At 48.6% G+C, this 12,316-nt stretch overlaps 1 protein-coding gene across 11 annotated transcripts in view; it reads left to right on the top strand.

The window, feature by feature from the left end:
• The first annotated feature begins 8,545 nt into the window (after positions 1 to 8,545).
• Positions 8,546 to 12,316, top strand: part of LOC141265129 (ATP-binding cassette sub-family B member 5-like) — a 401,328-nt gene continuing 397,557 nt past the window's right edge. For 5 of the 11 annotated variants that reach the window (XM_073677823.1, XM_073677815.1, XM_073677819.1 and 2 more), the window contains exon 1: positions 8,547 to 8,669. In XM_073677823.1, coding sequence (XP_073533924.1) covers positions 8,631 to 8,669 — 39 coding nt within the window. In that variant the 5' untranslated portion in view covers positions 8,547 to 8,630. Of the gene's footprint in view, positions 8,670 to 12,316 lie in introns of all 11 variants that reach the window. The other 6 variants (XM_073677821.1, XM_073677818.1, XM_073677822.1 and 3 more) reach the window with 6 other exon arrangements.

The raw sequence follows: 12,316 nt of genomic DNA, 5'->3' as shown, positions 1-12,316 counted from the left end.
TTCCGGCAGCCATACAGATTGCAGAATTCCTGGAAGACCTCCGCTTCAAAGGCAGGTCCCTGGTCCGTCAGCACTTGGTCCGGGTACCCGTGTGGACGGCAGAAGTGCTGCTGGAAGGCTCTAGCTGCTGTTTGAGCCGTTAAGTCCTTGACGGGGACGACAACCAAGAACCGGGAGTAATGATCCACGATGGTTAACGCGTAGACGTAGCCACTTCTGCTTGGGGTCAGTTTTACATGATCCAAGGCTACCAGTTCCAACGGCTGCCGGGTGACGATGGAGTGCAGGGGAGTCTTCTGGCTGGCACGGTCCTTCCTCCTCAGGTTGCACGGGCCACAGTCTCTGCACCACCTCTCGATGGTTCCCCTCATGCCTACCCAATGGAACCGCCCGCGCAGCAGGAACTCCAGCTTCTTCCATCCGAAATGCCCAGCTCCATCGTGGTATGCCTCCATCACCATGGCTGCGTCTCGTCGTGGCACCACTACTTGCCAGATTAGTTCATGCGTCCGGGAGTTAACCATCCTGCGGCACAACTTCCCCTTGTAAATGAACAGTCTACTCTTTTCTGCCCACAGTTGCTTGGCTTCCTCCGGAGCATCTGGGTCAAGGCGAGCCTCTGGCTGAGTCAGCATCTCCTTCACCAGCCGGACAGCAGGGTCACTGTCTTGCGTTTCCGCCCAGTTGTAGTGAGGTAAGGGGTTAAGGGTAGCGCCTTGCTTAGTCCTTACCCGATGGGAATACTGGATAGTCCCATGACGGTGAAACGCGGGGAGTTCGACTTCTTCCAGTCCCTCTGGATCTTCCCCTAAGTCCAGTAGGTTTGGCATCCTGGACAGGGCGTCCGCGTTGGTATTGGAGCGTCCTGCCCGGTATTTGATGGTGAACTCGTAGTTGGACAGGCGGGCCATCCATCTCTGCTCTAGGGCACCGAGTCTTGCCGTGTCCAGGTGTGTCAACGGGTTGTTATCCGTGTACACGACGAACCGGGAAGAAGCAAGGTAGTGCTTAAAGCGTTCGGTGACTGCCCACACCACTGCCAGGAACTCTAGCTTAAATGAGCTGTAATTCTCAGGGTTTCTTTCGGTGGGTCACAGTTTTCGGCTGGCGTAAGCGATTACTCGCTCTTTCCCCTGCTGGATCTGGGACAGCACGGCTCCTAGCCCGATGTTACTTGCGTCGGTGTAGAGGATAAAGGGCTGGCTGTAATCCGGGTACGCCAGGATTTCATCCCCCGTGAGGGCCATCTTCAGCTGGCGGAAGGACTCTTCTTCCAACTTCTCCCATCTGAAGGGCGGCTTCTGGTTCTTGGCCTTCCGGGACTGGCCTATCAGGAGGTCCTGCATAGGAGCTGCCTTTTTGGTGAAACCGGGGATGAACCTGCGGTAGTAGCCTACCAACCCGAGGAACTGCCGCACTTCCTTTACACTGGAGGGACTTGGCCATTCCTTAATTGCGGTGATCTTATCAGGGTCGGGAGCCACTCCGTCAGCGCTCACCACGTGTCCCAGGTACTGCACCTTTGGTTTCAGGAGGTGACACTTGGAGGGTTTCACCTTTAGGCCGTAGCTTGCCAGAGCTTCGAACACTTCCGCCAGGTGTTTCAGGTGGTCCTCATAAGTCTTAGAATATACGATGACATCGTCCAGGTACAACAGGACCGTCTCGAAGTTTCTGTGGCCCAGACAGCACTCCATTAATCGTTGGAAGGTTCCTGGTGCGTTGCAGAGTCCGAACGGAATACAGGTAAACTCGCTAAGTCCCATCGGGGTGGTGAATGCGGTCTTCTCCCGGTCCGCCTCTGCTACAGGAACCTGCCAGTACCCACTAGTGAGATCCAAGGTAGAGAAGAAGTTAGCAGATCTTAAAGCAGCCAAAGACTCCTCTATCCTTGGTAAGGGGTACGCATCCTTGTGTGTGATACGGTTGATTTTCCGGTAATCTACACACATCCTCATGGTGTTGTCTTTCTTTTTGACTAAGACTAGTGGAGCTGCCCAGGGGCTACAGCTATCCCTGATCACCCCAGCCTCCTTCATGTCTCTAAGCATCCCCTTGGCGTGTTGGTAGTGTGCAGGGGGTACGGGTCGATACCTCTCTTTTATGGGAGGATGGTCTCCCGTGGGGATGTGGTGTTCTACCCCCTTGACTCGCCCGAAGTCTAACGGGTGTTTACTAAACACTCTCTCGTACTCTTGAACCACCCGATAGACTCCCTGTTTCTGGTTTGAGGGAGTGGAGTCAGTACCCAAATGTAGTTGCTGACACCAGTCCTCCATTGTTTTCTTAGAGCCGTTACCTTCCTCCGGGTGAGATGGTGGCATACCGGGGCAGGTACACTTCCCTCTTCCCGATATTGATTATGCGAACGGGCACCCTCCCATGGCGTACATTAACCACCCCCCGTGCTGTCAAGATGGTGGGCCTACTGTCTGAGTAAACTGGTTCTACCATTGCCTGGTAATCTCTACCTCTCAGACCAATAGCTGCCCGGCACCAAATCATCATTTCACTTTTTGGGGGCATGGCAATAGGGAAAGGGTCACACATTCTCACGCTACCAATCTCACCGCCGGAGAGTTCCACCTGTTGCCGTCGCATCAGTGCCCGGATCTCTTTTTGGAGCACTCGCTGCTCGCCGGAGCTGGCGTTCTTGGCAACCTGCTGTAAAAGGAAAATCACCTCTGCAAGACAATTTTCAATTACATTAGTTCCTAGAGTTATCTTTGGGTGACTCTCGTGTTTGTCAATGTCTACAATGATCAGTCCCTGTGCTGCCAGTTCAACTCTACCGATTTTAATGGTCACCTCTTTAAATCCAATCTGTGGCACGGGCTGACCATTGCTGGCGATGATACTCAAGTCGTCGTCAGGGTAGCGGGTGATATCCGAGTCATTCCAGTACTGCTTGAAGAGCACGTACGGGATGGTGGTGACCTGTGACCCGGTGTCCAGTAGGGCACTCATAGGAATGCCATCCAGTACCACGGGTAAGACTGGACGTCCTCCCACATATTTGTCGCGCCAGTTCGATGGGCCTGATGATCTTTTTCCTGGGGGTTGGCCCTCTACCCCAGGTTGTGCCAGTTTAAAGGACAGTACCTTGCCATATGTCCGGGTTGATTGCAGCGGCAGCAGATGGGTCGTCCGCCCTCATTGTATCGGTCGCTGGGTCTTCCTCTGGCCGGTGGGGTCCTCCTTGGTCGACGCCACGGGATGTCCTCCGGTCCGGATGCCAGCTGGATCTTCCCTGGAGTGGAAACCTGTAAAGACTGCACAGTTCGGGTTAGCGCAGCAACGCTTTTAGCTAGCTCTTGGACCTGATGGTGCAGGTCTGGAGCCGGGTCATTGTTCAAAGCCTGCGCATCAGCTCCCACAGGCCCTGCCGACAAGGGTGCCGCCTCCTGGTGGTAAGTGGTAGTGGGGCGTCTGTGGGTCACAACGCCACCTGGTGCCGGTTCTCGGAGCACCCGGATGGCTCTGTCCTTGAACTGTGCAAATCCCAGATGAGGGTCCTGTAAGGCCATTGCCCGCAACTGGGTTCGGTGGGCATTGCAATATAAACCCTCTATAAATTGTTCAGTCAACAGCCTGTCCTCGTCTCCCACGCCGTCAGGGTCGGTCTGCTTAATGGCTCTCAGGGCCTCTTGTAGGTTCAGGGCATAGTCCCTTATACTCTCATGTGCCCGCTGTTTGCACCCGTAGAATCTAAGCTTGATCTCGGCTGAGGTGCGGGTATCAAAGGTGTCCCTCAGCCGGGTTAGTATCCCTGCGACAGTCCTCCCCCCAGGTGGCCAGGACTTTACCTCCCTTCGGGCTGCCCCAGTTAATTGGGCCACCAGGATGCTCACTTTTTGCTCTTCTGTGAGGGGGTACACCTGGAAGAGGCTATCCAGCTTTTCTCTAAAGTCATGCAGGGTATGTGACTCCCCTGAGTACTGGGGTAGCCAGGCCGCTCCCGGGATATAGGGCATGGTGAAAGGCATGACTGCAGCAGCGGTGGCGCTGGCGGGGGTTGAGGCAGTGAAGCTCTCCTCCGTATCCGACATCCTCCTCCCCCCTAGTGGACCGTGGCCTACCTTGCGATGATCCTCTTCCGTAGGCCGCGGCTCCGCAGTAGATCGTCAGGGTTGAGGACCTTCCGTCGCGCTCCTGTGACGTCGGCGTCTGCTGGGCTCCTTCCAGGACCTTACGCGACGTCCGGACGTGAGGCGGGTCTTCAGTTCTCGCGCGCTTTCGGAGTCCACGCCCCTCTTCTTCCCGCGCGACGTCTTCAAGATGGCATCCAACGGCGGGAAAACTCCACGGAAGGCGGGAAGAAGGCTGAAAATGGCGCCGGATGGCGGGAATCTTCACCGATGGCGGGAAGAAGGCTGAAGATGGCGCCGGATGGCGGGTATCTTCACCACAGGTAAGTTTGAACAGTCTCTTTCAGGCACGCAGTACCCGGTGGTTGCGGGCACGAGATCCTGCCGACTACGCCAAAGTTGACGCGCCCCTGGGCCTGTGTCGCACTGCGTTGCGCACGCGGGAGCTTACCCGGAGCCGGATCTGTTGAGGGTTGTAGTCTCGTGGCGGTGACCCGGTCCGTGCCCAGGGAGTCAAACTGAGCGGCGATGTATCAGCGGTAGATGTTGGACGACTACGCCACCCGTTGAGTACAGCTAAGGAGCTGCTGCTGCAGGGCAGACCGCTGAGGCCGGTGGTAGGATTGTGCAGCGTGATAGTATAACCCCCAACGGGAGGGGTATGGCCTCAGGGCAGCCGACGTGGATGATGGGGGTAGCAGGAACCACTCGGAGACGGTATGGTGTAGTTCAGGGTCTTTACTGGTGACAAAGATAGACCCTCCCGGAGTACTGGCTAGCGATTGGGGCCTGGTCAGTCCTTGAGCAGATGGGATCTCCCCTGGCCAGGCGGAGTTGTAGGCCTCCCACACTAACTGTACTCTTCTGGCTACCTTGCTAGAGGCGGGTATAAGTAGCCCACGTCCCTGAGTGTACCGTGTGGTGCTCACCCGTATGGCCGGTGACTCGGGGCCTTCTAGTAGCTTCCGCTCCACGATGGCGGTGCTGGTCCCATGCGTGTGACCGTGCCTTCGAGTTTCTTGGCCAGAGGACCTGGAATCCCCTGCCTGACGGATTCTGCTGCTGGGTAGGAGTTAGTCCCCACAGCTTCGGACTCCGGGTCCGGTAAGAAATCTTCTCAGTCAGGGCGAGCTCTGCAGCTGCCAGCCCCTGACTCCTTGTAACACTGCTCCCACAGAGCTCCTGATGTTCTGTTCCTATATTTGCTTCTTTTCTCTGTCTCTACTTCTTCTCTACTCACTAACCCTGCCTCAGCCCTAGGTTTATATAGGGGAAGTCCTTCCCCTCCCAGGACTGGGCAGGGGGTGTGGCATGCATAGGATTCCTGACCAAGAGACCTCCCACCTGCTCTCAGACGTAATATCTCTATCACTGTGGCAACCAGACCCCTGGGGTGTCACAAAGGCGTGCTGCACAAAGTCTCCTCTTAACAGTTGTTGAAGAGATGTGTCTGCTGCTAGAACTCTGTGTGGCATTGACCTGATCTCTAATCTGAGCTGCTGTTAACCTGCAATTTCTGAGGCTGGTGACTCGGATAAACTTATCCTCAGAAGCAGAGATGACTCTTGGTATTCCTTTTCTGGGGCGGTCCTCATGTGAGGCAGTTTCTTTGTAGTGCTTGATGGTTTTTGCAACTGCACTTGGGGACACTTTCAAAGTTTTCCCAATTTTTCACACTGATTGACCTTCATTTCTTAAAGTAATGATAGCCACTCGTTTTTCTTTACTTAGAATTTTTATTATGGCAAGAAAAAAGCAGCTAACAGTCTATTCAGTAGGACTATCAGCTGTGTGTCCACCAGACTTCTGCACAACACAACTGATGGTCCCAACCCCATTTATAAGGCAAGATATCCCACTTATTAAACCTGACAGAGCACACCTGTGAAGTGAAAACCGTTTCCGGTGACTACCTCTTGAATCTCATCAAGAGAATGCCAAGAGTGTGCAAAGCAGTCATCAAAGCAAAAGGTGGCTACTTTGAAGAACCTAGAATATAAGACATATTTTCAGTTGTTTCACACTTTTTTGTTAAGTATATAATTCCACATGTGTTAATTCATAGTTTTGATGCCTTCAGTGTGAATATACAATTTTCATAGTCATGAAAATGCAGAAAAATCTTTAAATGAGAAGGTGTGTCCAAACTTTTGGTCTGTACTGTACATACAGTACAGACCAAAAGTTTGGACACACCTTCTCATTTAAAGATTTTTCTGTATTTTTATAACTATGAAAATTGTACTTTAACACTGAAGGCATCAAAACTATGAATTAACACATGTGGAATTATATACTTAACAAAAAAAGTGTGAAACAACTGAAAATATGTCTTATATTCTAGGTTCTTCAAAGTAGCCACCTTTTGCTTTGATGACTGCTTTGCACATTCTTGGCATTCTCTTGATGAGCTTCAAGAGGTAGTCACTGGAAATGGTCTTCCAACAATCTGGAAGGAGTTCCCAGAGATGCTTAGCACTTGTTGGCCCTTTTGCCTTCACTCTGCAGTCCAGTTCACCCCAAACCATCTCGATTGAGTTCAGGTCTGGTGACTGTGGAGGCCAGGTCATCTGACGTAGCACCCCATCACTCTCCTTCTTGGTCAAATAGCCCTTACACAGCCTGGAGGTGTGTTTGGGTCATTGTCCTGTTGAAAAATAAATGATGGTCCAACTAAATGCAAACCGGATGGAATAGCATGCCGCTGCAAGAAGCTGTAATAGCCATGCTGGTTCAGTATGCCTTCAATTTTGAATAAATCCCCAACAGTGTCACCAGCAAAGCACCCCCACACCATCACACCTCCTCCTCCATGCTTCACGGTGGGAACCAGGCATGTAGAGTCCATCCTTTCACCTTTTCTGCATCGCACAAAGACACGGTGGTTGGAACCAAAGATCTCAAATTTGGACTCATCAGACCAAAGCACAGATTTCGACTGGTCTAATGTCCATTCCTTGTGTTCTTTAGCCCAAACAAGTCTCTTCTGCTTGTTGCCTGTCCCTAGCAGTGGTTTCCTAGCAGCTATTTTACCATGAAGGCCTGCTGCACAAAGTCTCCTCTTAACAGTTGTTGTAGAGATGTGTCTGCTGCTAGAACTCTGTGTGGCATTGACCTGGTCTCTAATCTGAGCTGCTGCTAACCTGCGATTTCTGAGGCTGGTGACTCGGATAAACTTATCCTCAGAAGCAGAGGTGACTCTTGGTCTTCCTTTCCTGGGGCAGTCCTCATGTGAGCCAGTTTCTTTGTAGCGCTTGATGGTTTTTGCAACTGCACTTGGGGACAATTTCAAAGTTTTCCCAATTTTTCGGACTGACTGACCTTCATTTCTTAAAGTAATGATGGCTACTCATTTTTCTTTACTTAGCTGCTTTTTTCTTGCCATAATACAAATTCTAACAGTCTATTCAGTAGGACTATCAGCTGTGTATCCACCAGACTTCTGCACAACACAACTGATGGTCCCAACCCCATTTAAAAGGCAAGAAATCCCACTTATTAAACCTGACAGAGCACACCTGTGAAGTGAAAACCATTTCCGGTGATTATCTCTTGAAGCTCATCAAGAGAATGCCAAGAGTGTGAAAAGCAGTCATCAAAGCAAAAGGTGGCTACTTTGAAGAACCTAGAATATAAGACATATTTTCAGTTGTTTCACACTTTTTTGTTAAGTATATAATTCCACATGTGTTAATTCATAGTTTTGATGCCTTCAGTGTGAATGTACAATTTTCATAGTCATGAAAATACAGAAAAATCTTTAAATGAGAAGATGTGTCCAAACTTTTGGTCTGTACTGTATATTGAAAAAGTGTTCAGGGGTTTATGTGGTGGGGGGCTAGCATGGCATGTGCCCTGGGATCTGGGGATATGCACAAGCCATGGGCAAGATATGTAATAGTAAGCTGGGGACGTGAAGTAACACTTTGCCCTGAATGAAGAAAAGCTCAGCTATGACTTTGGCTGGTTTACAGTGGGAATTAGGCTGAAGCAGAGGAATTGTATTTCGGTAAAAGACATTTTTACTCTATAAAAATATATTTTTCCAGGGATTTTAAAGTCTGGACACATGCTGGTATTGACTCCAAGGAGAACAAAGCAACAAAGACAGTATGTCTAAAAATCTGCTTCAAAGTCATAAAACCAAAGTACAGGATGCAGAAACTTCAAACATGGCTAATCCACACCAACCTGTTCTAATTCTGCTACATACTAATAAATATTTTAAAATGTTAGCAAAAATTCTGTATGCTGCCACATAAAAATAGAATTCAGATCCCGATATTGTGATATAGTCAGATGTATAGAGAAGCTGCAGCATTTCGGATCCTCATGATGAAACAGGTGGAGATGGGAGTGGCCCCATATCTATTCCGGAAACAAAGCTCTGTCATATCAGACAGCAGTCCAAGCTCATACACAGGAGCCGTCTCACTACTCCTCCTCCTCCTCCTCCTCCTCCTCCTCCTCCTCCTCCTCCTCCTCCTTCCTCTGCCTGATTCCTTAAAGCCAACAGACTGTAAGAAAAGTGCAGGCAACAGGATGGCTGCAAAGAGAAGAAGAAGAGACCTGAATTCTGGGGTAAGAGCAATCTAATTGTTACTACACAACATGTGGAATCTTCATGTCGGTACAAATCCTCATAATTGAGGAAAAAAGGGGATGTTCCAGCTGCAGAAATCTTCATTTAAATTATAAACTTTATTAGGTTATATAAAATTGTGTCATTATATGCAATGATTAAGGACATATATGAAGATTTCTGCAGCTGGAACATCCCTTTTTTCCTCATTTATTATCCTGCCGCTTGCTGGCTCCGTGTCTCGATCTCCAAAGTGGGTGAGGTGACTCATTCCAAATCTCTTTGCCAAATCCTAATGATGACTATGCAAATTCACATCGTAATCCAAAGCGTGGAAACAGTGATTACTACGGAAATGATGGAGATAGCAGAATGCAATTGTGCCGTCACTTAGAGCCAAGTGGACTGTTATGTTCTTCATGTGTCATAAAGTGAATTACTTAATCTAGATTTACTTTTGTTATTGCTTTAAGTCGTCATCCTTTATGCCCACCTCCCTATTATTCTATTATTATAATTGTTATTATTTCACTTTAAAAAATGTATTTACATTCAGGCTCGGACTTGCCCACAAAGGATCAGGCGACTCCCCCAATCGGCCCCTTTGCAGGATTAGATGATCCTTACATGAGAAGTTCTTGGCAAAGTACATTTGAGGCTATGTTCACACATCATGTTTTTTTCAGCGTTTTTTTTAAACAAATTTTCAGCTGCTTTTTGCAGTACACACATTCACACATCAGGGGTTTTTGTTCAGGATTTTGTGCTTTGCATGTTTTTTTGAAAGATAGAGATGTCACTTATTTCAGTGTTTTTTTTCACCCATTGGAAATAATGGGCGGTGAAAAAATGCACCAAAAACGCAGGTGTCAAGTTTTCAGTGTTTTTTGTGCATAAACCAGAATGAGTTGTTTTTTTTCACTGAACTTTATATACATGCATAACAGAGACAAAAGGACAGTGGAAAAAAAAACCCGCTGAAAATACACACCAAAAAAAAAAGCAAAAAAACAGCAACAAAAAGCAACCTACTGGCAAAAGATCAGGTTTTTCTGCAGAAAATTGATGCTGAAAAAAACATTATGTGTGAACATTGCGTAATGCAGCATGTTCAGAAAAGTTCAGTAGCTCATTCATTTACAGCAGCACTCCAGTTTTTTTTATTTCAGTAATGTAGTTGTGTCACTAATTTAATTTCCCTGACCCTAGTATTATACTCACCAGCTGCCGTCTTCAGCTCTTCCCAGTGCTGCTGCTGTCCTGCACCGCCATCTTGTTACTACAACTTTTGACTGACCAGAAATCAGAGGTAATGGTCACAAGCTCTGTGTAAATCTGTGTGACCTGCCTTGTTCTTGCTCTCATAGATTTACTTTGAGTAGTGAGTGACTTCCAGATTGCCCAGCAAACACTGAAGCAATCCAGCAGGTCACAAGCTACAGAAGACTGACTAGAGCGGGGCCGATAAGAAATAGAGACCATGGCTAGTAAGTACAATACTAGGGTAAGGGAACTTAGATTAGTTGCACCACCCCATAACAAGGGTAATTGTGAGTCATGTGGCCAGATAAGAAACAATCCCCAAAGAAAATATCCAACTCTGGGGACCCAACCCCTTCCCTTACCTGGGAAACAAAATACACTGCTCAAAAAAATAAAGGGAACACTCAAATAACACATCCTAGATCTGAATGAATTAAATATTCTCATTGAATAATTTATTCTGTACAAAGTTGAATGTGCTGACAACAAAATCACACAAAAATCATCAATGGAAATCAAATTTATTAACCAATGGAGGCCTGGATTTGGAGTCAACCCCAAAATTAAAGTGGAAAAACACACTGCGGGCTGATCCAACTTTGATGTAATGTCCTTAAAACAAGTCAAAATGAGGCTCAGTATTGTGTATGACCTCCCTACAACACCTGGGCATGCTCCTGATGAGGTTGTGGATGATCTCCTGTGGGATCTCCTCCCAGACCTGGACTAAAGCATCCGCCAACTCCTGGACAGTCTGTTGTGCAATGTGACGTTGGTGGATGGAGCGAGACATGATGTCCCAGATGTGCTCAATCGGATTCAGGTCTGGGGAATGGGCGGGCCAGTCCATAGCTTTAATGTCTTCATCTTGCAGGAACTGCTGACACACTCCAGCCACATGAGGTCTGGCATTGTCCTGCATTAGGAGGAACCCAGGGCCAACCGCACCAGCATATGGTATCACAAGGTGTCTGAGGATCTCATCTCGGTACTTAATGGCAGTCAGGCTACCTCTGGTGAGCACATAGAGGGCTGTGCGGCCCTCCAAAGAAATGCCACCCCACACCATTACTGACTCACTGCCAAACCGGTCATGCTGAAGGATGTTGCAGGGTGCAGATCGCTCTCCTCGGCGTCTCCAGACTCTGTCATGTCTGTCACATGTGCTCAGTGTGAACCTGCTTTCATCTGTGAAGAGCACAGGGCGCCAGTGGCGACTTTGCCAATCCTGGTGTTCTGTGGCAAATGCCAAGCGTCCTGCACGGTGTTGGGCTGTGAGCACAACCCCCATCTGTGGACGTCGGGCCCTCATACCACCCTCATGGAGTCGGTTTCTAACCATTTGTACAGACACATGCACATTTGTGGCCTGCTGGAGGTCATTTTGCAGGGCTCTGGCAGTGCTCCTCCTGTTCCTCCTTACACAAAGGCGGAGGTAGTGGTCCCGCTGCTGGGTTGTTGCCCTCCTACGGCCCCCTCCACGTCTCCTGGTGTACTGGCCAGTCTCCTCGTAGCGCCTCCAGCCTCTGGACACTACGCTGACAGACACCGCAAACCTTCTGGCCACAGCTCGCATTGATGTGCCATCCTGGAGGAGATCCCACAGGAGACCATCCGCAACCTCATCAGGAGCATGCCCAGGTGTTGTAGGGAGGTCATACAGTCACGTGGAGGCCACACTCAATACTGAGCCTCATTTTGACTTGTTTTAAAGACATAACATCAAAGTTGGATCAGCCTGTAGTGTTTTTTTCCACTTTAATTTTGGGGGTGACTCCAAATCCAGGCCTTCATTGGTTAATAAATTTGATTTCCATTGATGATTCTTGTGTGATTTTGTTTTCAGCTCATTCAACTTTGTACAGAACAAAGTATTCAATGAGAATATTTCATTCATTCAGATCTAGGATGTGTTATTTGAGTGTTCCCTTTATTTTTTTGAGCAGTGTACAATACACCAGATTGGATTATAAATGGCCACAGCAGCTGTTTATTAACAAATAATAACAAAACAGTAAACAAATAACAACCATAAAGAAGGGTGGTCCACGATCAGGTCAGTGTCAGTGGCCACCGAAAATGGTTACCAGCCAGCACATGACCATGAAATTTATAAGGCCACCTCCTACCCCAGCTCCCTACACTCGGTTCTTCTCCCTTCTCCCATGGGCATGGAGAAGAGTGAATATTCATTCTCTTTAATAGCGGGCACACAGGATTGCTGAGCCGCAGCAGGAACTGCGACCGCAGCACGATATTAAAGAAAATTAATATTCACTCCTCTCCACCCCAATAGTCCCGCATAGAGAGTAGAGATGAGCGGTGTTCGACTAGAACTATTCGCCAATCTCAAATTCGAGCTGTTTTGGGCGGTGTTCGAGTC

This window comes from Phyllobates terribilis, unplaced genomic scaffold (assembly GCF_046119375.1).
Source record: "Phyllobates terribilis strain yellow unplaced genomic scaffold, ASM4611937v1 Scaffold_4__5_contigs__length_816908805, whole genome shotgun sequence".
Lineage (NCBI taxonomy): Eukaryota > Metazoa > Chordata > Amphibia > Anura > Dendrobatidae > Phyllobates > Phyllobates terribilis.
This window is presented reverse-complemented; position numbering and strand designations above follow the sequence as displayed.